General features: G+C 53.1%; 1 protein-coding gene across 1 annotated transcript; it reads right to left on the bottom strand.

Annotated features, from left to right (window-relative positions):
• Positions 1-1,210: 1,210 nt before the first annotated feature.
• Positions 1,211-23,734, bottom strand: CR2 (complement C3d receptor 2). Its single transcript, XM_064173571.1, is given in 27 exon segments — positions 1,211-1,352; positions 2,151-2,226; positions 2,823-2,852; positions 3,117-3,296; positions 5,687-5,869; positions 7,102-7,281; positions 8,459-8,544; positions 9,210-9,309; positions 9,567-9,758; positions 10,366-10,548; positions 11,133-11,315; positions 11,797-11,979; positions 12,107-12,289; positions 13,598-13,780; positions 15,080-15,274; positions 15,812-15,897; positions 16,650-16,749; positions 17,033-17,224; positions 18,277-18,501; positions 19,095-19,277; positions 19,460-19,639; positions 19,915-20,097; positions 20,728-20,910; positions 21,093-21,272; positions 21,547-21,729; positions 22,659-22,847; positions 23,662-23,734. Coding segments are annotated over 27 exon segments (4,176 nt in total). The 3' UTR covers positions 1,211-1,270.
• Between the last annotated feature and the right edge of the window lie 1,249 nt (positions 23,735-24,983).

The raw sequence follows: 24,983 nt of genomic DNA, 5'->3' as shown, positions 1-24,983 counted from the left end.
CATCTGGAATAGATTCAGCATAGAAAGCAGAATAATCTATAAGTTAAAGTGGGATTCCAAGTCTGGTGTCTCCATGGTAAGAAGGACACAGTGATGTTGGTTGGAGTGAGTCCAGAAGAGGACCACAAAAATGATCCAAGGGCTGGAGCACCTCTGGGCTGAGGACAGGCTGAGGGAGCTGGGGGTGATCAGCCTGGAGAATAGAAGGTTCCAGGGGATGTTAGAGCTGCCTGCCAATAGAATCAGAGAATCAACCAGCTCAGCCAGCCCAACCTAGCACCCAGCCCTGCCCAACCAACCAGACCATGGCACTAAGTGCCTCATCCAGGCTTGGCTTCAACACCTCCAGGGACAACTCCACCACCTCCCTGGGCAGCCCATTCCAATGCCAATCACTCTCTCTGACAACAACTTCCTCTTAACATCCAGCTTAGACCTGCCCTGGCACAACTTGAGGCTGTGTCCCCTTGTTCTGTTGCTGGTTACCAACCCCACCTGGCTACAGCCTCCCTACAGGCAGCTGCAGACAGCAATGAGCTCTACCCTGAGCCTCCTCTTCTGCAGGCTGCACACCTCCATCTCCCTCAGCCTCTCCTTACAGGGCTGTGCTCCTGTCTAGAGACAGGCCAAGGGGGAATGGTTTGAAGCTGAGGCAGAGCAGGGTTAGATTGGAGCTGAGGAAGAAGTTGTTCAGTGCAAGGGTGGGGAGATTCTGGAATAGGCTTCTTAGGAGGTTGTGCTGGCTCCTCCCAGCAGTGTTCAAGGCCAGGCTGGATGAAACCTTGAGCAGCTGAGTCTAATTGAGAGGTGTCCTTGCCTATGGAAGGGAGGCTGAAGCAGATGATTTATGTGGTCCCTTTCAACCTGAACCATTCTAGGATTCCAGACAAGCATAAAAACAAGCCAACCCCCCCCCCCAAAGGCTCAGTTTCTTATGCTAGTGCTCTTAAAGGTACTTGATTAGAAAGCAATCTCTCTTGCAATCCTTACCAAAAAACCCAAGTTTACATCAGAAGCAAGGCACAGGCTGAAAGGTTGAGCTGTAAATGACAATTATTCAGATCACAGAAACCAAAGCCAACCCCTGCAGGGGAGTGTCAGAAAGGAAAACCAGTTTTCAAAAGCCACTATGTTTAAAACAGAGGTTTATGTAAGCAAAAGGAAGCATCTTAGCAGGAGGCTGGAGGGAACCTTGGATGGCTTTATGGGAACAACTCAGGTTTGCAGCTCTAGCTGATGTTTTAGGCTGAGGAATACAGATCCATACCTTCTATGGAAGGCATCTGGATTTCTGGTCAGGTGTCTGGGTCAGAGGGATTTGGCAGCTGTGGTTTTCATAGGTGTGATAAGAGCTGAGTGGCAAAGAGGAAAACACTTTAGAGGGTTGCAAAAAAATCACTCAGGTTGGCTTCCTTGAAGGAAGAAAGCTTTGAAATAAACCACCACAACCACACCATCAGGTCCAGGCTGTTGTGCCTCATGCAGTTTGCCAGTGTGAGCTGAAGAGACAAAAATGACCAGACCCAGGCACTCTCAGGCAGATATTTCAGTCCTATGGAGTGTTTAAAACTAGAAACTTGGTGACAAAGTGTGCTAGTTTGAAGCAGGCTAGAATGTTTTGGTGGGAAGAACTAGATTACAGGCTGTGAAAGGAAAACAGAGGTGATGTCTACTTTGCTCATAGGCTTGCTGAGATGTATAAGAGTAAAAGCAAAACATAGATAAGGGAGTCTCTCTCTCTCTCACTTGGGCTGCTGGCTGAGCTGCATCTTACTCTCTAACCTCACCCTTCATTTTGGACTAATCCACTTTGCTTCCTAACCCCCTGGCTGAACCTCCATTCTTCCTTGGGACTGGGGTAAGGTTGAGAGGGGTAGGGGAAAGGTGAAGAGGTGGTTGAGAGCCCCTCCTGGGGACTCAGGTTTCTGGGAGGAGAGTTGTGTTTCTGTATTACCTTTTTTACCTTGTCTATTTCTGTCTATAACTGTATATGCTGTAACTATCTGCTTGTATATTGTGCTAGCTGTAAATATAAGCTTCATTCATATTTCCAGAGCTGGCTGAGTCTAGTCTGGGTGATTTTTAAAGTGTGGGGAACACCCAAACCATCACACAAAGGTCATGCAGGAACATCCAGAAAACCACCTTACCCTTCCTTCTGCTTCAAGAGAATTTTCCAGCCAATGCCAGCCCCCAGGAGAAGCAGGATTCCAGCAGCTGCAGCTCCTGAGGGAGAAGAGTCTGTTATTCTCACTGTGTGTTTTAGAGCTCATCAGCACATAAGGGCACTGAGCTGGTGAGGGAGTCTGGAGGAGGCGACAGAGATGATCCAAGGACTGGAGCATCTCTGCTGTAAAGACAGGACGAGGGAGCTGGGGGTGTGCAGCCTGGGGAAGAGAAAGCTCCAGGGGGACCTTAGAGCTGTCTTCCAATACCTGAAGCTATCCTACAGGAAGGCTGCAGAGGGACTTTTCCTGAGGGTGTCTAGAGACAGGCCAAGGGGGAATGGTTTGAAGCTGAGGCAGAGCAGGGTTAGAGTGGAGCTGAGGAAGAAGTTCTTCAGTGCAAGGTTGGGGAGATTCTGGAATAGGCTGCCCAGGGAGGTTGTAGCTGCCTCCTGCCTGGAGGTGCTAAAGCCAGGTTGGATGAGGCCTTGAGCAACCTGAGTCTAGTTGAGAGGGGTCCCTGCCCATGGTGTGGAGGTTGGAGTAGATGACCTCTGAAGTCACTTCCAACCTGAGCCATTCTGTGGTTCTATCAAAGCAAGCAAGCGCCACCGAGCCCCCTGCTTCTGGCCACAAAAGTGGCTCTGAGTTGCTCACCTAGGGCTGCTGAACCAGACTTGTGTGACACTGAAGGGGAGAAAAGAAAGAAAAATCAGCCAACTCTTGCAAGAAGATTTGGTCTTTCTGAGCTGTTAATCACAAAATTCATTAGAAAGTGAATCACTTCCTCAATAAAGCTTTTACAGCTCAGACCTACAGTGAGGAGGTCTTAAACCCACACCATCCTAGACTTATTTTTCCCCCACACTTGCTTGTTTAAAAGGCATTTTCATGCTGTGAAGGTGTTTGCACGTTTTTGTTTGGTCTTTGCTTTGTTCCCATTTCACTCACTCAATTTACAGGCTGGTACAGGAGGATCCCAGCTGAAATCCTCTTGGCACTGAATCTGGCTGGTGCCTTCCAACCTGTAACCATCATCACATTCAAGGGTGATGTTAGTCCCAAAGAGATAAGTGGTTCCTTTCATGGTTTTCTTGACACCTTCAGCTTCTGGGAATACACATCTGATCTCTGAAATGAAAAGAAAAAAGGACATGTAATGAGGAAAGAGATAAAATAGAGCAGAACAGACCTGTGGGTTGTCTGAGACATTGCTCTTAAATTCTTCCTGGATGGAACCAGGAATTAATTCTTATTCCAAAGGTTAATTCCTTTCTTTGTAGCTGGAGAAGTTGGTGGTTGTCTGACTCCCATATGTAAATATTTCATAGATTCATAGAATGGTTTGGATTGGAAGGGACCTTCAAAACCATCCTGTTCCAAACCCTCTACCATGGGCAGGGACACTTCCCACCAGCCCAGGTTGCTCAAAACCTCATCCAACCTGGCCTTCAACACTTCCAGGGAGGGGGCAGCCACAAACTCCCTGGGCAGTCTGTGCCAGTGTCTCCCCACCCTCACTGGAAAGAATTTCTTCCTCAGCTTCAATCTAAATCTCTTCCAACTCAAAGCCTAAATCTGCCCTCCTCAAACTCCAGTTAGTTGCTTCAGTTTAAGCATCAAATCACCTCTGACTGCCCAAGAATTGTGGAGGAGGAGGAGGTTGTCAGTAGAAACCAAAGTTTCACTTGACATCACCAAGTCACCAAGTGATGGTGACATCACCAAGTGATGTCAAGAGGTCACCTTTACCCTTTGTTTTAGGGCTGATGTCTTAATGTTTATTTTGACTTTGACACACAGTAGTTACTAAAGGCATTTGCAAACCACAAGATTGTGAACTGGCAGGGAGAGTGTTTTCCTGTGTGACTGCTTCCTTTAAACAGCCTCTGACTCATTTACATAACTGTTGGGCATCCTCTTTCCTCTCATTGTTATCTGAGCCCAGTTTAACTCCTGAGTCACTGAGGTGGGTACAACTTCCTCGAGGAAGCACCCTGAGTTTCTTCTGGTGAATGGTCACATTTTGCTGCAGGGACACCCAGGAATCTTGTGACGTTCATGAAATTGTCTTGGGTTTGCTTGGTGACCTTCTGAGTCAGCTACACAGAGGATTCCAGGCTCACAGGATGTCGGGGGTTGGAAGGGACCCAAAGAGATCATCCAGTCCAAGCCCTCTGCAAGAGCAGGACCATACATACAATCTAGTTCAGGTCACACAGCAACACATCCAGACAGGGCTGGAAAGGCTTCACACAAGGAGACTCCACAACCTCTCTGGGCAGCCTGTGCCAGGGCTCTGGGACCCTTCCAGGCAAGAAGTTGCCCCTTGTGTTGAGCTGGAACCTCCTGTGCTGCCGCTTCCATCCACTGCTCCTTGTCCTATCCCAGGGAGCAGTGAGCAGAGCCTGTCCCCCAACTGCTGACCCCAAGCCCTCAGATGGTTATAGACATTGATTAAATCCCCTCTCAGTCTTCTCTTCTCCAGACTGAGCAGCCCCAAGTCCCTCAGCCTCACCTTAGGCAGTGCTCCTGTCCCCTCATCATCCTGGTAGTCCTCCTGTGGACTCTTTCCAGCAGATCCCTGTTCCTCTTTAACTGGGGAGCCCAAAGCTGAACACAGTACTCAAGATGAGATCTCATCAGGGCAGAGTAGAACCTCCCTCAATCTCCTGGACACACTCTTCTGAATGCTCCCCAGGATTCCATTGGCCTTCTTGGCCACAAGGGCACATTGCTGTGCCGTGGATGTTCTCCATCAACACTCCCAAGTTCCTCTCTACAGGGCTGCTCCCCAGTAGATCACCTCCCAACCCATACTGGTGCTGTAGAGGTGCCAAGACACATAAAATGAGGCATTTGCTGAGAAGGCAGCAGTCAGGCTCATGTTATCTACAAACCACTCATCAGAGAGAACTTCTCTGATGTAATAATTTCCTTTGTTTCCTGATAACTCACTTGTGAGCCCCCTGCCTTGATACTGCATCCACCTCTGACCTATCCAGTGAGTCCAGAGGAGGACAGCCTACAAGAGTTGGGGCTTTTCAGCCTGGAGAAGAGAAGGCTTCAAGGAGACCTTGTAGTAGCCTTCCAGTATCTGAAGGGGACTACAGGAGGGCTGGGAAGGGACTATTGACAAGGTCTTGTAAGGACAGGGTGAGGAGGAATGGGTTGAAATTGGAAGAGGGGAGATTGAAAGTGGATGTTAGGAAGAAGTTTGCAGTGAGGGTGGTGAGAAACTGGCACAGGTTGCCCAGGGAGGTTGTGGAGCACAGAATCACCAAATTGCTCCACAAGCTCCCTGGAGGTGTTCAGGACCAGGTTGGATGAGGCCTTGAGCAACCTGTTCTGGTAGGAGTTCTCCCTGCCTATGGCAAGGGTTTGGAACTGGCTGAGCTTTGAAGTCCCTTCCAACCTAAACCATTCTATGATCCAGGGCCTGGAGCATCTCAGCTCTGAGGGAGTCTGGTTCTGCCAACCAGGAATTTCAAGCCACATGAGCAAACTAATCACAAACACACCTGTGCACTGAGGAAGAGGCTGGCTCCAGGTTCCTGACCCCATGCAGCTGATGAAGGCATTCCCAACAAGTGAATAACCAGGATTGCAGCTGTAGGATACAGATGCTCCATAGGGGAAGGTGTCAGAGATGTTGCCTTTGGGCTTCCCATTGGTGACGGCTGGAGGATGGGGACACTTCACAACTGGAAGACCAGGGAGAGAGGACCAGGACTAGAGGATCTTGATGGACTACACATGGGCTTCTACATCAAAAGTGTCTGAGAAATGACTGTTGTGTTCTATACTAACTTGGAAGAGGCAGACACTTCACTAAAGGGAAGAGGAGGAGAAAAAGGAGGAGAGAGGGGAGAAAAAGGAGAGAGAGGGGAGAAAAAGGAGAGAGAGGGGAGAAAAAGGAGAGAGAGGGGAGAAAAAGGAGAGAGAGGGGAGAAACAGAGAGGAGAGAGGAGAAACGGAGAGGAGAGAGAGAAGGAGAAGGAGGGGGAAAGGGAAAAGAGGAGATATAGGGGGAAGGGAAAAGAGGAGAAAGAGGGGGAAAGGGAAAAGAGGAGAAAGAGGGGGAAAGGGAAAAGAGGAGAAAGGGGGAAAGGAAAACAAGAGAAAGTGGGAAAGGAAAAGAGAAAAGAGGAAAAGGAAAAGAGGAGAAAGGGGAAAAGGAAAAGAGGAGAAAGGGGAAAAGGAAAAGAGGAGAAAGGGGGAAAGGTGAAAGAGGAGAAAGAAGGGGAAAGGGAAAAGAGGAGAAAAGGAGGAGGAGAAAGGCAAGGAGGGGGAAAGCAGGAGAGGGAGAGGATAGGCAGGGAAGGCAAATACGTTCACTTGCTAGAAAGGTGGTAACAGGAAAGTGAGGAAAGTGCAGTTACTGCTCTTCCCTGCAAAGAGCAGGATGGGTTGGGAGGAGGAGTGAGTGTTGAGTAACTTTTCTTCTTAAAACAGCCCTACCTGGCTTCGTTGTGGTGTCAGGATGCTGATAACGTTCTGCCTTTCCACCTGGGTGCTGCACTAGGAGTTAAAAAACCCACATCTGCTTGAGCAAATACAATGTACAGATTTGCCTCCATTTTTCACCACCCTGCCTTTACATTTCCAGCAAGAATTTCACTCCTCTCTGATAGTCACTTCCCTGCCATGAAGCTCCCAACGTCCTCACTTTCAGGAAACAAAGAGAACGTGGATCAGGGATTGCAAGAAGCAGGGAGAGCAAAGTGCACATCACCTCTGTACTTACAGCATCACCCGAAACCAGGCTCTCCCCCTGGGTGAGAAGAAAGGCATCAACAAAAGGAACATTTTCTGCTTCTCCTTAAAAGTACTTGGAGGCAAGAGGGAAAATAAAGCCAACTTTGGCTTCAGTGCATGGGTTGGAGCAGTTGAGGAGGAACCTGCCATGCTGTCAAGTCTGGGTGCTGACACTTACCCTGCACACACACCGGGAGAGGAGGATCCCAGGTTTTGTTGGCTTGGCACTGGGCTGTGCGATGGCCTCTCAAGATGAAACCTTTGTGGCACTTAAAAGTAACAGTGTCTTTGTAGGTGTAGGTGTATTTATGACCAATCACTCTCCCATTCTTGATCTGTGGGGCTGGGCATGCCACCTCTGAAAAAACAAAGTCCTTGTCTCAGCAGGAGCTGTACTGATACTAGGTGCACATAGAAAGTCCATCCTTAACATGGCACTGCTCAGAGAAGCTTCACAGGCAGCACTTGGAGATTCACATAGGAAGAATTTCAAGAATTAAGGGGTTTGAGCTCCTTTAGGTTCCTTGACCTCCTGGGGTTACCACATTGTTAGGTCTATAAGCATAGTGTTGTGCCTGTAGACAATAATGCAGATACTGAGAAGCACAGGGTAAAAATGGGTTGGGTTGGAAGGGACCTTGAAGATGATCCAGTTCTAATCCCCCTGCCATGGGCAGGGACACCTCCCACTAGCTCAGGTTGCTCAAGGACTCATCTAACCTGACTTTGAACACCTCCAGGGAGGGAGCATCCACAACTTCCCTGGGGAACCTGTGCCAGTGTCTCACTGTAAAGAATCTCTTCCTAATCTCCAGTTTCAATCTCCCCTCTTCCAGCCCAGAGCCATTGCCCCTCGTCCTGTCACCACAAGCCCTTCTAAACAGTCCCTGCTCAGCTCTCCTGTACTCCCCTTCAGGTACTGAAAGACTGAGTTCTCCCTGGAGCCTTCTCTTCTCCAGGCTGAACAGCTCCAACTCACTCAGCCTGTCCCCACAGCGACAGTAAGTCATTCCTATGACCATGACTCCTTTCCCACACACCCAGCTCCTGCCTCCCAAAGCAATTCCACTTGAAGCAAAGACTGATTGCAGCAATCAACCCTTGCAAACCAGCCCTGTGATCTGGACAGCAGTGTCTGAAAGATTCCAGTTGTGCTTTACTCAATATCCCACTCCTGTATTCTGAGACACATTTCTTCATTAATTTATTACTTAGGTTGGTGAGAGAAAAGGGACAAGGGAGAGAAAAGGGCCAAGGGAGAGAAAAGGGACAAGGGAGAGAAAAGGAACAAGGGAGAGAAGAGGATCAAGGGAGAGAAAATGAACAAGGGAGAGAAAAGAGACAAATCCCTGCAGGCCTCTTGCAGCTCTGGCATCTACATAACTTTGAGAGATCAAAAGCCAGGCTCTGGAAGAATTGAGAAGCAAGCAAGTAAAAACACCCAATCCTATGCTTTACAAGTCTTGTTCCTCAAGGTTTGATGTATTGTAAGCAAATGCCACTTTTTAAAGGGCTGGAATCCAGTGGTGACCTACTTTGACAAGTGGGAAGAGCACCACTCCATGTGAGAGCAGGTCCAGAGACCTCACACTTCCTCTGAGGTTGTCCAACCAGTCGATGCCTGGAGTGGCAGAGACAGAAATATCAGCTGATAGCAAGTCATTCAGCTTGGATTTTGGCCACTCACTCCAGCACTACCCCCCCCCCCAGAAGTTTTCCCCTTGCAGCCTCCTCATTCTGCCTGGTCACTGAGGTGTTTCTGTTGCTTTGAGACATAGGAATGAAGGACACCCAAGTTCCTTCTTCCAGAGCTCAAGAGGAACAGCAGCGATCTCAAATTACTCTGGGGTGGATTGGTCAGGTGCTAAATCAAGACTCAGACCCAAGTGATTTCCAAACTGCTGGAGCCTCCTTGCAGCATGTGCTCAGCTGCCCCCTCAGGTCCTGCTGGGTGTCCACCTGAAACTGAAGCTTTGCAAGATAATATTGAGCACAGGCAGGGAAAAAAAACAAGAGACAGAATCAGAGAAGGTCAGGGGCTGGAAGGGACCTCCAAAGCTCAGCCAGTCCAACTCATCTGCCAGAGCAGGATCACACAGGGATGCATCCAGGAGGGTTTTGAGTATCTCCAGACACTTCTTCCTTCCCTGAGCAGGCAGCTATGGCCAAACTGGTCCCAAAACAGCAGCCCTGGGAGAATGACCCCCACAGAGGAGTGGGCTCTAAGCCTCGAAGTTGCCTAGTACTAAGCTCAGAAATGGTTTACAAAGGCAATGTAGGACTCACCCTTGTTCACACATGTAGCTCACCATTGACCCAAGGAAGAGATCTGTCAGAACAACAACTTTGCCATTCTCTGGTGCCTCTGGGTAATTACATTTCTTCCCTGGGAAAGAACAAGGCTGAGTTTAAACTCTTCTCTTGCAGTTGTCTAACTCACTACGAGAAGGCAATCAAAAGGACCTGTCCACCTTCAGCCACCAAGCAAGGTGTGGTTTGGAAAAGGCCAATAGGTGCTCAAAGGATGTGACTGGTGAAGCCATGTATGAGTTGTTTTGTTAAAGAACTGCTTGTAAGAAACCCACAAAATGTAGCTCAGGCAACTCTCAGAACAACCAACAGCAAAGTGATGGAGCTATTCACTTTGGCAGAACGCTCGTGCCGCAGACCATGTGCGGTTTGGGAGGCAGGTCAGAGTTGGGGTTACTCCAGGCTGTCTCACATATCCCAGCTGGCAGCTGTATCTCACAGTGTCCCCAACAAGAAACTTGCTCAGGTTTTTGTATTTCTCAGTTAGCTCAGCAAAGGTCAGGTTTGGAGGGGCACTACAGACACCTGTCGGGATAGGAAACACAAAGAGTCATAGCTCAGGTTGCAAGCGACTTCACAAATCATCTACTTCAAACCCCCTGCCATAGGCAGGGACACCTCTCAACTAGACTTGGCTGCTCAAGGCTTCATCCAACCTGAATTTCAACACTCCCGGGGCAGGAGGCAGCTACAGCCTCCCTGGGCAGCCTATGCAAGAGTCTCCCCATCCTTGTACTGAGCAACTTCTTCCTCAGCTCCAGTCTCACCCTGCTCTCCCTCAGTTTCAAACCATTTTCCCTTGGCCTGCCTCTAGACACCCTCAGGAAAAGTCTGTCTGCAGCCTCCCTGCAGGATCCCTTCAGCTATTGGAAGGCAGGTCTGAGGTCCCCCTGGAGTCTTCTCCCAGCTGAACACCCCCTGCTCCCTCAGCCTGCCCTCAGAGCAGAAACTGGGCTATCAGCTGGGATGAGCTGGTTTGAAATCTATAGTAGGGATGCATGGATCAAAGTTTCCAGTCAAAACTGAAAACAAAGAGGGAGGACTGAAGGATTCAACATTTTGGGAAGACTAAAGCTGAGTCCTACAGGCTTCCCAGACTATCCATAACTCCCATCCTGCAAGCACAGCCTACCTGCACAGCGAGGAAGAGGGAGGCTCCAGTTTCCAGAGTCCATGCAGTAAATGGATGCCTCTCCCAGGAGGCTGTACCCAGGGTCACAGCTGTAATTCACAACCATCCCAGCAGTGAAAACTTCCAAGTTCTGGCTGTTGTGATTTCCTTTGTCAATATTTGGAGGTGAAGGACATTGCAGAACTAAAGAGAGAGGACAGAGCAAAGTGAAAAATGGCATGGGCAGGGTAGCAGGCAGGGAGGATCCATGCACAAAGCCACCAAAGTGAACACAGCTGCTGCAGGTGCTGGGAGCAGGCTTAGACCCGTGGCTGTCCCTGGATGTGCAGTTCCCCCCCCACCCCCTCTATGCCAGTTCATAGACTCTTAGAATCATGGAATGGTTTAGGTTGGAAGGGAGCTCAAAGACAACCACCTCTGCCATGGGCAAGGACACCTCCCACCAGCCCAGATTACTCAAGGCTTCATCTATCCTGGGCTTGAACACCTCCAGGGAGGGGACATCCACAGTGTCCCTAGGCAACCTGTGCCAGTGTCTCTGCATCCTCACTGGAAAGAATTTCTTCCTAATCTCCAGTGTGAACCTGCCCTCCAATCCATTCTCCCTCATCCTATCACCACAAGCCCTTGGATAAAGTCCCTTCCCAGCTTTCTTTCAGGAACTGAAAGAGGTTCTGTAGGTTTCCAGGTTTGCCTGCTCCAGACTCATCCCAGTCCAGGATGGGTGCTCAGCCAGCTGTGGGTGCCAGGGCAGCAGCCAGCCCCACCTGCACAACGTGGGTATGGGAGGCTCCAGGTCCCTGAGGCTGTGCAGAAGACAGAGGGGTCTCCAAGGAGGGAGAAGCCAGGCTGGCAGCTGTAGCTCACGGACATGCCACTGGTGAAGTTGGTGCCAGGCTCTGCACCGTGCGTGGCGTTGGCGATGATGGGAGGTGGAGGACAGGGCAGCACTGGCAGAGCAGGAGCAGAGGATGGCTTCTTAGTCATTGTGCCTAGTGGAGGAGCATATGGAGCACAACATAAGTGTGCTGTGATAAGGTGACAGGAGTGAGGCAGAGAACATCGCTGCAGGGCCCGTCCAGCACAAGGATCCCAGGCTCACAGGAGGTCAGGGGTTAGAAGAAACCCATAGGGATCATCTAGTCCAACCCCCCTGCCAGAGCAGGACCATACAGTCTGGCTCAGGTCACACAGGAGCACATCCAGACAGGCCTGGGGGACAGGAAGGGAATGCCCCAGAGGCAGATGGAGCTCCTCCTGCCTGGGGAAGCCTTTGGCCTCCATCTCTCCCTGAAAATTTGGTCTGCAACCATCTGCTGGACACCCTTTTCTGAATGCCTCCAGGATCCCATTGGTCCTCTTGGCCACAAGGGCACATTGTGGGAAGGACCCTAACTGTCCTCCTTCTCATCCCCCATGTGCCCCACTCACTTGGCTCACAGGTGGGGACAGCAGGTACCCAGCGCCCATCAGGCTGGCACTTGGCTTCACGGCTGCCCCGCAGCAGGTAGCCTGGGTGGCACTGGAAGGTGATGCTGGCACCAGGATGGTGCAGAGTGCTCTGTCCTCCAGCCACATCTCCATTCTGAATGGTAGGGCTTGTGCAGGTATTCACTGGAAGGGGACCACAGCAGAGTGTGGGCTGAGGAAGCAGCTGCTGGAGCTGGGACATGTCCCTTTGGCTTCCCAAGCAGACCAAGCAGCTTCCCCTTCCCTGTGGGCAGCAGCATTCCCAGCTCACCTTCACACCGGGGGTAAGGGGTGCTCCAGGCTCCAGATGCCAAACAGGAAAGTGTTGTCTTCCCAGTGAGGACATAGCCCAGGTCACAGAAGTACTTCACTGATGTTCCAGGGAGGAACACTTTCACCTCCTTGCTCTCATGATGGCCATGTGTGATATTTGGGGGGGAAGGACATTGTAGCACTACAAGGAGGGGGAGAAGTTGTAGCTGGTGAAGAGCTGGTACCATGAACACCCACTGCAGGGTGCAGGCAGCCTTCTCATTTCCTTCTTTCCCATTAACTCCTACCAGGTCACTAGGGCTGTCCCTGAGTTATGTTTCCATCCTACCCTCACAGACCTCCCAGCCTTTGTGGGTCATGAGCTTACTGACATCAAGAATGATCATTTCTCACACCTTAGACATTTACAGTGGTTAGTTTCCATCTGTGGTCCTGAGAGCTTGCTCTGGCCTTGTGTTGGTTGTGATCAAGGTGGAGCCACCAGGCTGGCTCCCTTCGTGGGTTCATTCAAAGAGATGAAAGCTCTCCCTAGGTCTGAGTGGGGCTGGTGGAGGTCAGAGGACAGATGCCATGGAATGCATCGGGTTGAAAGAGGCCCTCAGAGGTCATCTTGCCCAACCCCCTCCCTGCAACCAGCAAGGACACCTCCAATTAGATTAGGCTGCTCAGGGTCCCGGGGTCAGGTCCATTACCACATCCCTGGGCAACCTGTTGCAGTATTTCATCACCCTCATTGTGCAGAGCTTCCTCCTGCTCTCTAACCTACATCTCTTTTGCTCCAGTTTCAGGCTGTTGCACTTCATCCTGTCACCACAAGCCCTTCTAAACAGCCCCTCCCCATCCTTCCTGTAGGTGACTTTCAGATTCCAGGACTGGAAAGAGAAAACCTGAGGTGAGTGTCTCTTTTACCTCCAACAAGAGGTGGTAGCACTCACACAGTGGTTCAGAAGAAATCAGCTGCCCCCTGCCACCTCATTTATACTTACTCTTCTCACAGGTGGGGACAGGAGGGTCCCACGTGCCTCCAAACTGGCACTGAGACTCCTGAGAGCCCTTCAAGACATAACCAACATTGCATTTGAAGGTGACAGTGTCCCCAGGTTTGGACATGTCCAGCCAAGATGTCCTTCCATTCTCAACCTCTGGTCTTTTGCAGCCGGTGGCTGGAAGTGAAGAGCAGGAGGCACAGCTGGGGGTGTGAAGGGACATTAACCCAGGGCAATATCTGCTGCTGAACCTTGCCACCACTGTCACAGGCATGCCAACAATATTGACTCAGTTTTACACAAAATACCATTCTTCAACCTCTCCTGAAAGCTTGCCCTTACTGGGGGACAGGAAGGGAATGCCCCAGAGGCAGATGGAGCTCCTCCTGCCTGGGGGAGCCTTTGGTCTCCATCTCTCCCTGAAAATTTGGTCTGCAACCATTAGACCAAAAACCAAGAAGAAAGAAAGGGCCTGGGGAAAGACCAAAGAAGCCAATACAAACCTTCACAGCGGGGCAGGGGCTGGCTCCATGTCCCTGCAGGGGTACAGCTGATGGAAGCATTGCCCAGGAGGGAGTAGCCATCCCTGCAGGAGTAGCGCACGGCAGAGCCTGGGAGATGAGTGCCCGAGGGCTGGGCACTGTGCTGGGCGTTGGCAATGCTGGGAGGGGGAGGACACCTCACATCTGTGAGGCAGAAGGGAAGGCAGAGAAGAAATATGGAGAGGGCAAAGAAAAAAAAATGGAGTTAAAATTAGGTGTGGCTGTAGTCCTGGTGGACATTGTCTAGCATCAGACTTGGCAGGGTTAGAGAGTGGCTGCAGTGGGGGAGTCACAGAGAGAATGGTTTGGGTTGGAGGGGACCTTAGAGATCATCTAGATCCAATCCTACTGCCATGGGCAGGGACACCTCTCACTAGCCCAGGTTGCTCAAGGCCTCATCCAGCCTGGCCTTGAACCCCTCCAGGGAGGGGACATCCACAGTGTCCCTGAGCAAGCTGTGCCAGTGTCTCACCACCCTCACTAGGAAGGATTTCTTCCTAATCTCCACTCCAAATCTACCCTCCTCGAGCTTCAATCCATTCCCTCTCATTTATGATCTGAAAGGTCTTTTCCAGCCAAAATGACATCCTCTGAGTCTATAAAGCTCCAGCTTTCAAAAGCCAGAGGAGGGCAAATTCATGCTGTCAATGGGTGCAGCCCCCTCTGAAGCCATCTTCATTCCTCCTGCCACTCACAACCAAAAATGCTTCACTGGGAGGGTGGCAGACCCCTGGAGCAGGCTGCCCAGAGTGGTTGTGGAGTCTCCTGTTCTGGAGGCATTCAAAACATATCTGGATGTGATCCTCTGTGATTTACTGTGGTTTGTCCTGCTCTAACAGTGGTTGGATTAGATCCCAGACTCACAGATGTCAGGAGTTGGAAGGGATCCAAAGAGATCATCCATTCCAAGCCCCCTGCCACAGCAGGACCACACAATCTAGCTCAGGGCACACAGCAACACATCCAGACAGGCCTGGAAAGGCTCCAGAGAAGGAGACTCCACAACCTGTCTGGGGAGTCTGTCCCAATGCTCTGGGACCCTTCCAGTCAAGAAGTTCCCCCTTGTGTTGAGCTGCAACCTCCTGTGCTGCAGCTTCCATCCACTGCTCCTTGTCCTATCCCTGGGAGCAGTGAGCAGAGTCTGTCCCCCCCTCCTGACCCCCAGCCCTCAGATTGTTATAGACATTGATTCAATCCCCTCTGAGTCTTCTCTTCTCCAGACTAAGCAGCCCCAGGTCCCTCAGCCTCTCCTCTTCAGGCAGTGCTCCTGTCCCCTCATCATCCTCATAGCCCTCCCTTGGACCCTCTCCAGCAAATCCCTGTCCCACTTCAACTGGTGATCTGCAGAGGTCCTTTTTACAAGGCCACCTTTGAATGATTCTGTGATCCAGTAGGGTTGGGAAGGTTATGCCCAAGGATGTGCCCAAGCACCCCCAGCCCTACCTCCACAGCGCGGGGCGGGTGCGCTCCACACTCCGTTCTTTCCATCCTGGGTGGTGCAGTGGATGGAGGACTCTCCGTAGAGGGGGTACCCTGGGTTGCAGGTGTATGTCACAGCTGTGCCAAAGCTGAACTCATCCAGCAGCGTGCCTGTGTGCTTCCCATTGGGAATGTCTGGAGGTGGCTCACAAGGGATACCTGCAGAGGGACAGAACAAAGCTCCCCAATTCAACAGCGGCACCAAGGGATTTGAAACCCCTCGGGTTTGGGGGGCACAATCACACGTCCTAGAGATGGAATAATTGCACTTGAAGTGACCTTCTAGGTGAGGCCTTGTAGGCAACTGGATCTCAGCTCCCTGGCCAGCAATTCCTATGACAGAAAGCAGAGCAGTAGGGCAAACCTCTGTGGAGGAATGATAGAATACACTGGGTTGGAAAGGACCTTTAGATCTCATCTAGTCCATCCCTTCTGCAGTCAGCAGGGATGTCCCTACCTAGAGCAGGTTGCATCTCTCTGATCTTTGCTACTGTTAAGGAAATAAAGAAGACCAAATATCATTTCCATCCTTCCTGTGAAATGCTGCTTGCAGCACCACAACTTTGTGATGTTTTTCACGCCCACAGGAAAGCTTTGAGTGGAAAAAATTGGCAGTCCTCTGCTGAAAAATATTTACCAGGCCCATGAAAACTCCTAGAGCTTGAAGCCACTTCCAAGAAGCCACAAACTACTCACGCTGACAAATGGGAATGTCACCACTCCATGCCACATGTCCACCAGAGAGCTCACATCGTCTGCTGGCCTGTCCAATTAACCTGTGCCTGGTGATAAACGAGTGGCACATTCATCTCAGGTCACAGAAACACAGAGTCACAGCACCATGCAGATTGTCAAAGCCTCTCAGCATCACCAAGGCCAACCTAGAACCCTACTCTACAAAATTCACCTTAAACCATAGCCCTAAGTACCACATCCAAACCATCCTTATACACATCCAGATTGGATGACTCCACCACCTCCCTGGGCAGCTCATTCCAGTCTCTGACCACTCTCTCCTTATGTCCAATCTAAACCTCCCCAGCCTCAGCTGGAGGCTATTCCCCCTTGTTCTGTCTCAAATTACCTGCAAGCAGAGCCCAGCAGCAGCCTCTCCACAATGCCCCTTCAGGTAGTTGTAGACAGCAATGAGGTCTGCCCTCAGCCTCCTCTTCTTCAGCCTAACCATCCTCAGCTCCCTCAGTCACTCCTCTTAACATTTATTCTCCAGGCCCTTCACATTTATTAGATCCCCTCTCAGTCTTCTCTTCTGCAGACTAAACATCCCCAGGGCCCTCAGCCTCTCCTCCTCAGGCAGTGCTCCAGTCCCCTCATCATCCTCATAGCCCTCTGCTGGACTCTCTCCAGCAGATCCCTGTCCCTCTTCAACTGGGGAGCCCCAAACTGAATGCAGTACTCCAGATAGGTTCTCACCAGGGCAGAGCAGAGGGGGAAGAGAACCTCCCTTGGTCTGCTGGACACACTCCAGTGCGAGCTCCCCTCACTGCTTTAAGCAGTAACCAAGCCCAGCACTTACCCTTCTTCACATCCATAGACCACTGTTGACCCAAAGAAGAGATCCCTTAGGGCAATAATTTTCCCATTCATTGGCTCCCCAGGGTGACTGCATTTTTTCCCTGAGAGAGAGAAAAGAAAGGAGTTGGGGGAGCCTTATTTCAGCCTTCTGTCTACACCATGGCTCAACAGATGCAGTTATTACTCCACTTAATCTGGCCACATTTCCAGTTCCCCCCCCCCCCTCTCCAAAAATGGGTTTCCAACAGCATTTAGGATACATGGCTTCACCAGTCACATATTCTTTGAGCACCAGAATAACATTGAAAGGGTTGTTTTTTTTGCAGCCTGGACACCAATCCCCTCTCAAGCAACAGGACACCAAACCAAGGAGCTGTTATTCACTTGTACAGAACTCTGGAGCTGCTGACCACGCTCCACTCTCAAGGCATGTGACAGTAGGTGACATTCCTGGGTGCTTAACATATCCTGGTCGACAGGTGTAGTGCACAGTCTTCCCCACAGAAAAATCAATCTCATTTCTGTGCTCCCCTTTTAGCTCAGCAAAGACTAGCCTTGGAGGAGCACCACAACCACCTGGTGAGAAAGAAAAGAGAGGTGAGAACTGGGCTAGGACAGGAGGAGTGCTGGGTGCAGAGCACTGTGAGGAGGAGAAGTGTTTGGCTTGATAAAAATAGTTTCTTTTCATTTGTGACAGAACCATTATTAACTAAATATATATATGTATACCCCAAAAGATTCTGGAGAATAAAGCCCCAGGATATATCTAAACCCTCCACTCAGAAGGTTGAGCCACATCATTTTAGCAGAGTTAGGGGGCATAAATCAGGTAGGGGTCATGAGGTTCAACAAGACCAAGTGCAAGATCCTGCAGCTAAATCAAGGCAATGCCAAGCACAAATCCAGGCTGGGCAGTGCCAGGCTGGAGAGCAGCCCTGAGGAGAGGGCCTTAGGGGTGCTGCTGGAGGAGAAGCTCAACAGGAGCCAGCAGTGTGCACTTGCAGCCCAGAAAGCCAAGCAGAGCCTGGGCTGCAGCAGCAGCAGTGTGGCCAGCAGGGCCAGGGAGGGGATTCTCCCCCTCTGCTCTGCTCTGCTGAGACCCCACATGGAGTCCTGCATCCAGCTCTGGAGCCCCTGGGACAAGAGGGCTGTGGAGATGCTGGAGAGTGTCCAGAGCAGGGCCAGGAGGATTCTCAGAGGCTGCAGCAGCTCTGCTGTGAGCACAGCCTGAAAGAGTTGGGGCTGTGCAGGCTTGAGCAGAGCAGGCTCCCAGGTGACCTTCTTGTGGCCTGTCAGTACCTGAAGTGGGCTCCAAAAAAGCTGGGGAGGGACTTGTGAGGCTGCCAGGGAGTGTCAGGAGTGGGGGGAATGGATCAAAGCTGGAGGTGGGGAGAGCGAGGCTGGAGGTGAGGAGGAAGTTGTTGAGCAGGAGAGTGGTGAGAGGCTGGAATGGGTTGCCCAGGGAGGGGTTTGAGGCCCCATGGCTGGAGGTGTTTGAGGCCAGGCTGGCTGAGGCTGTGTGCAGCCTGCTCTAGGGTAGGGTGTCCCTGGGCATGGCAGGGGAGTTGGAACTGTCTGCTCCTTGTGCTCCCTTCCAACCCTGCCTGATCTATGGTTCTATGGTTTACCTGGGTGTTCAAGCCTGTTGGGGAGCTTCTGGCCACGGTGCTGTCTAACACAGGTAGGAACAGGAGGGTCCCAGCTGCCATCCTCCTGGCAGGAGATCTGAGCCCTGCCTTGCAGGCTGTAACCATTGTGACACTGAAATGTCACCGTTTGCCCAGGTGCAGAGATGAATCCTTGGCCATCAGCTTGCCATCCATGCTCTAGGTGTGGATTTATGCAGATGGTTGCTGAAAAGAATGAGCATAGAATCATTAGGGTTGGAAAAGGCCTTTAGGATCATCAGTGTACAGAGGGATATGCAAAAGGAGTCAGAAGAAAGGCAACCAAACCCCACCAGGCTGTTAATGTTGCCACAACCAAATCCAACATCAGCTCCATAAACCTGTCCAACATCTCCATAAAACTCCCCAACATATCCCAAATGTTCCCAGCTCCACCTTCAGAGCAGGAGGGCTTCAAATTTGTCCCAACTTCATGTGGGATTAATCATCTCTAAGGGTCTGGTTGTAGAGGTCTAGGTCACCCCAAGCTCAGAGCCACCTCAGGGGCCAGCCTATGGTCTGCCACTAAGTGATGTGCCAGCTCCTGGGCATACACTGTAAGGTCACCAGCACCCAGCCCCAGCAGGAGAGATGCTGGAACTGTAGCCAGCTCTGGACTGATGCATGGCAGCTTGAGCTTTATGTAACAAGAGCTGCAGACTGCACTGAAGGGGAATTTAATGCCTCACTCAAGGTCCCAGTGGCAGTGGTCAAGGTCGTCCCAGTGCTCTGAGCCACTCTGGGAGGCTCTCACCCCAGGGGCCAGCCCATGGACACACCTTCACAGCGAGGGCCAGGCTGGCTCCAGTTCCCTGATGCCTTACAGAACACAGTAGGGTCTCCAACCAGGTAGTGCCCAGGGTCGCAGGAGTAGGTCACAGCCATCCCCAGGCTGAACCAGGCTCTGCCCTGGCCGTTGTGGCTGCCGTTGCTCAGCCCTGGAGGCGTGGAGCAGTTTCGGACTGCAGCAGGGAGGGAGACAAAGTGGAAGTCAGCAAGAGAGGAGCCAGGGGAAGGCAGGAGGCTGATGCTGCCTTGCAGGGCTGATGCTGCCCAGCAGGGGAAGGGCTCAGGCCGCACAAGCTGCTGCTGCCTGCCAGGAGCAGCGACCAGGCAGGGCTGCCCTCGGGGCACCCACACTCACCCTTCTCACAGGCAGGCACCGGTGGGTCCCAGCTGCCCCCCGGCTGGCACTGACTCTCATAGGTGTCCTCTGCGGCATAGCCAAGGTCGCAGCTGAACTCAAGAGTCTCTCCTGCTCTGTAGGTGCTTTGCAGCCCATGGACCTTCCCGTTCTGCACCTCGGGCACCTCACAGCCGATGGCTGCAGGGGACACGAGCAGCAGCTGTGAAGCTCGGTGCAGGGGCAGCTGCTGCACACACAGCCCCCTCCCTCCTGCCCGCTGCCCCAAGCACTGCTCCTGCAGCGCTGCTCCCGCAGGACTTGAGCAACCCTGGCTAGTGGAAGGTGTCTCTGTGGCAGGGGGTCAGAACGAGAGGCTCCTTAAGGTTGCTTTGCAACCCCCCCCCATCGGTGCCTCTCCAGCATGCAGCATCCCTTCCAGCAGCCCCATCCCCTGCAGTGCAGCCTCCACTCACCTTCACAGCGGGGCAGGGGCCTGCTCCACACCCCAGTCTGGGTGCAGTTGATGGACACGTTGCTGAGCAGCTGGTAGCCCTCCCTGCAGCTGTAGTGCACACTCACACCCGGGGCAAAGGTCTGCAGGGACTGCCCAGTGTGCAGCCCGTTGGCGATGTTTGGTGGCCGAGGACACTTCACCTCTGCAGAGGGGAAAGGAAAAAGCCATGGGACCTGGGAAAGGTGATCCTGAGAGACATCTCAGCTCCAACCTCCTGCATTTCAGGGATGGGGAAAGGCAAAGGAGAAGGCAGAGGCACCCCAGGTGCTGCCAGGTCTGTCCTGACAGCCAGCCTGTGGGTGCTCTGTCTCTTTGCTGACTTTCCTGGACAAGGAAGGTTGAATCATTCATCAGAATCCATCTGGTCTCACCCTAGAGGCTGTGCCATGCCCCATGCCTGTGCCTGGTCCCCAGCACCCTCACTGGTCAGCTCTCCATACCATGTTGTACCCTGGCTGCCACCTGAGCACCAGGAGGAGAGTGCTGGCTGTGGAGACCCCAACTCACTTGGTCTACCACTAAGTGATGTGCCAGCTCCTGGGCATACACTGTGGGGTCACCAGCACCCAGCCCCAGCAGGAGAGATGCTGGAACTGTAGCCAGCTCTGGACTGATGCATGGCAGCTTGAGCTTTATGTAACAAGAGCTGCAGACTGCACTGAAGGGGAATTTAATGCCTCACTCAAGGTCCCAGTGGCAGTGGTCAAGGTCGTCCCAGTGCTCTGAGCCACTCTGGGAGGCTCTCACCCCAGGGGCCAGCCCATGGACACACCTTCACAGCGAGGGCCAGGCTGGCTCCAGTTCCCTGATGCCTTACAGAACACAGTAGGGTCTCCAACCAGGTAGTGCCCAGGGTCGCAGGAGTAGGTCACAGCCATCCCCAGGCTGAACCAGGCTCTGCCCTGGCCGTTGTGGCTGCCGTTGCTCAGCCCTGGAGGCGTGGAGCAGTTTCGGACTGCAGCAGGGAGGGAGACAAAGTGGAAGTCAGCAAGAGAGGAGCCAGGGGAAGGCAGGAGGCTGATGCTGCCTTGCAGGGCTGATGCTGCCCAGCAGGGGAAGGGCTCAGGCCGCACAAGCTGCTGCTGCCTGCCAGGAGCAGCGACCAGGCAGGGCTGCCCTCGGGGCACCCACACTCACCCTTCTCACAGGCAGGCACCGGTGGGTCCCAGCTGCCCCCCGGCTGGCACTGACTCTCATAGGTGTCCTCTGCGGCATAGCCAAGGTCGCAGCTGAACTCAAGAGTCTCTCCTGCTCTGTAGGTGCTTTGCAGCCCATGGACCTTCCCGTTCTGCACCTCGGGCACCTCACAGCCGATGGCTGCAGGGACATGAGCAGCAGCTGTGAAGCTCGGTGCAGGGGCAGCTGCTGCACACACAGCCCCCTCCCTCCTGCCCGCTGCCCCAAGCACTGCTCCTGCAGCGCTGCTCCCGCAGGACTTGAGCAACCCTGGCTAGTGGAAGGTGTCTCTGTGGCAGGGGGTCAGAACGAGAGGCTCCTTAAGGTTGCTTTGCAACCCCCCCCCATCGGTGCCTCTCCAGCATGCAGCATCCCTTCCAGCAGCCCCATCCCCTGCAGTGCAGCCTCCACTCACCTTCACAGCGGGGCAGGGGCCTGCTCCACACCCCAGTCTCGGTGCAGTTGATGGACACGTTGCTGAGCAGCTGGTAGCCCTCCCTGCAGCTGTAGTGCACACTCACACCCGGGGCAAAGGTCTGCAGGGACTGCCCAGTGTGCAGCCCGTTGGCGATGTTTGGTGGCCGAGGACACTTCACCTCTGCAGAGGGGAAAGGAATTGCCCTGGGGGTCAGTGGTTTGTCTGCTCCTAGCACCGTTTGGGTGGTATCAGGGTTCTGTCCTGAATTCTGCTCAGGCTTGGTTCTATTTGCTGGCCCAGAGTAAGCACAGCGAGAATAGCACCAAGCTTGCACTTGGGTTGTGGCCAGAGGCAACGACTGTCAACAGGAGAGCCCAGAAGCCCATCATGGGACCTGGCAGAAGATGCACAAGGCCATTTAAACAGCAAGAGCTGTGGAAAGTTGTGATTGCTTCCCATTTCAGCAGGGAGATGAGGACACCCCACACCTGACTAGAATCACACAATCAAGCAGGTTGGAAGAGAGCTCCAAGCTCAGCCAGCCCAACCTAGCACCCAGCCCTGCCCAACCAACCAGACCATGGCACTAAGTGCCCCAGCCAGGCTTGGCTTCAACACCTCCAGCCACAGCCACTCCACCACCTCCCTGGGCAGCCCATTCCAGTGCCAATCACTCTCTCTGACAACAACTTCCTAACAACATCCAGCCTAGACCTGCCCTGGCACAGCTTGAGACTGTGTTCCCTTGTTCTGTTGCTGGGTGCCTGGCAGCAGAGCCCAACCCCACCTGGCTACAACCTCCCTTCAGGTAGTTGCAGGCAGCAATGAGCTCTGCCCTGAGCCTCCCCTTCTGCAGGCTAAACAAGACTAGAAGAGGAGTCCCAGGATCCACCCTTGGGGTAACAGAAATTGCCATCCCCACAGCTGCAGCCATCCCTGTGACCCATCCATGCTCCTTTCTGTTCAGCATTTTGAGAGCTGAGGTAGTGGAAGGAGGAGAGAGGAGGAGAGGGGAGAGGGGGAGGAGGGCAGATTGATCCCAGCTTTGCTTTGGCAGCAAGTTGGAGAGGACACAGGAGGGAGCTTTCCCCCGCGGCCGTGGCCAGGACACTTGCCCCTTTTGCAGGCTGGCAGAGGTGGGCTCCAGGTGAGGTCAGGCTGGCAGGTGCTGGTGCGGGAGCCCTGCAGGGTGAAGCCTCTGTGGCAGGCGAAGCTGGCGCTGTCCCCGGCCCTGTAGGAGTTGCGGCTGAAGGGCACTCTCCTCCCATAGCGGAGGTGTGGGAACGGGCAGCGAGCAGCTGGAGAGAGGAGAGGAGGAAAACCTGAGCCTCTGAGCTCTCAGCGTGCCCCTGCCTGCGGCAGCTGCTGCGGCACACCTCGGGCTGCCTGCCAGGCTTCCAATGCCCTGCAGCCTTTCAGCCTGCCCTCCTGTCTGCCACTGCACTCTGCTGCCTCACCCCAGCTCGGTTTTTGCTTATCACAGCCACTTGCAACCCGAGAGAGCTCAGCCCCCATCCCTCACTGGGCCAGCTCCCCATCTCGCTGCTGTGAGCTGCTGCATCCCATAACCAGCCTCTCTGCGGCAGCCTGAGCACCTGGGTCAAGCCCTTGTTCCAAGAAGCTGGGCAGGATGAGAAAGAGTCTCCACAGCCTCCTGTAGCAAGGTCCTAACTGCCTTCCCCCTGGCTGCTGCAGGGCACAGGGTGGCTCTGGGGCTGACCCAGGAGATCTTTCCCATGAGCAGAGGTGCTCAGAGGCTCTGTGATGCTCAGGGACTAATTTGCTGTGCTCCACCTGGGCCCAGCACAGGGCTCCCAGATACCTCCAGAAGGACAGACAAAAGGATCAGCAAGGAGAGGAGCAGAGATGGTGAAGAGGAGGGCTGTGGGAGGAAGGCCCCAGGGCTGCAGAGCAAGGAGAGGAGCAGAGATGGTGAAGAGGGCTGTGGGAGGAAGGCTCCAGGGTTGCAAAGCAAGAAGAGGAGCAGAGATGGTGAAGAGGAAGGCTGTGGGAGGAAGGCCCCAGGGCTGCAGAGCAAGGAGAGGAGCAGAGATGGTGAAGAGGGCTGTGGGAGGAAGGCCCCAGGGCTGCAGACCTGCTGGACTCCCTTACCTTGAGCCCCAGCTGTGGCAGCCAGGAGCAAAACAGAGCTGCCCAAGAGGTGGAGGGTGAAGGTGAGCAGCATGCTCTGGTCCCTGGCACAGGCTGCAGCCCCTGGCTGGCTGCTGGAAGATATGCACACCCCAGTTCCCCCCAGATGAAGAAGGAGCCACAGCTGTGGGGCTTCCCAGGGCCACAAGACAGGAACCTGTGGGCTCCCCAGCACGGGGAGGAGGCTGCCACCACCCCCAGGCAGACTGTGGGCCCCACAGGCTGCTTCTGCTGCTGTTTTGGGCAGGAGAGGATGGGCCCTTGGGAACTAGAGAGGTGGGTGCAGGCACAAAGGTGCTGTGCTGGCAACCACACTGTGCCCTCAACGGAGAGCATCCTTGGTTAGGGGAAGTGGCACAGGTGCCCAGGTAGTGCTGAGAGCTGAAGCAGCACAGGAAGGGCAGAGCAGAGCATTCACCCCCTCTATACTCATGCAGTGGGTGGCAGCTGGGGACATATCTGTCCCTCAGGACCCTGGGTGCTCTAGCCAGGAGCTGCAGAGCACAGCCCAACCTTGCTGTGGGTTGTAATGACAGGGCAAGGGGTAATGGGTTTAAACTGGCAGAGGAGAGATTGAAACTGGATGTTAGGAAAGGGTTCTCTGCAGTGAGGGTGGTGAGACACTGACACAGGTTGCCCAGGGAGGTGTTCAAGGCCAGGTTGGATGAGTCCTTGAGCAACCTGTTCTAGTGGGAGGTGTCCCTGCCTATGGCAGAGGGGTTGAAATTGGACCTTGAGGTCCCTTCCAACCTAAACCATTCTATGATTCCATCCCAATCCTCTTAACCCAATTTTGGCTTCTCTGGGGACTCATCCAGCCAATGACATCCATTGCCACTGGCTGGGAAAACAAAAACCCTCAAGCAGGACAAATAAAAACCCAAGGACAGGACTTTCTGATGTAGAGGCAGCTGCAGCAACCTCCAGCTCCCCACCTCAGACTGCAGGAGATGCTTTCTGAGCCTAAGCCCAGCAGCAAGACACTTTACCACTCAAGTCTCTTAATCTCTTTTATTGCCAAAGAGCTTCCAGTGTTTACAGAGCCAACAGTCACACCTCAGAAGTGCACACTCAGATTCAAAAGCAGAATGATTGGAGCCAGATTTATCTGAGTGGTGTCCAGGGACAGGACAAGGGGCAGTGGACACAAACTGGAAAAGGGGAAAAAAAGGGAAAGGGGAAAAAATCCTCATTTTGAAGATGGTAGAGCCCTGGAGCAGGCTGCCCAGAGAGGTTGTGGAGTCTCCTTCTCTGGAGATTCCAAACCCACCTGGACATGTTCC

This window comes from Pogoniulus pusillus, chromosome 39 (assembly GCF_015220805.1).
Source record: "Pogoniulus pusillus isolate bPogPus1 chromosome 39, bPogPus1.pri, whole genome shotgun sequence".
Classification (NCBI taxonomy): Eukaryota; Metazoa; Chordata; class Aves; order Piciformes; family Lybiidae; genus Pogoniulus; species Pogoniulus pusillus.
The sequence above is the reverse complement of the archived record's forward strand: the minus strand, read 5'-3'. Positions and strand labels throughout refer to the sequence as shown.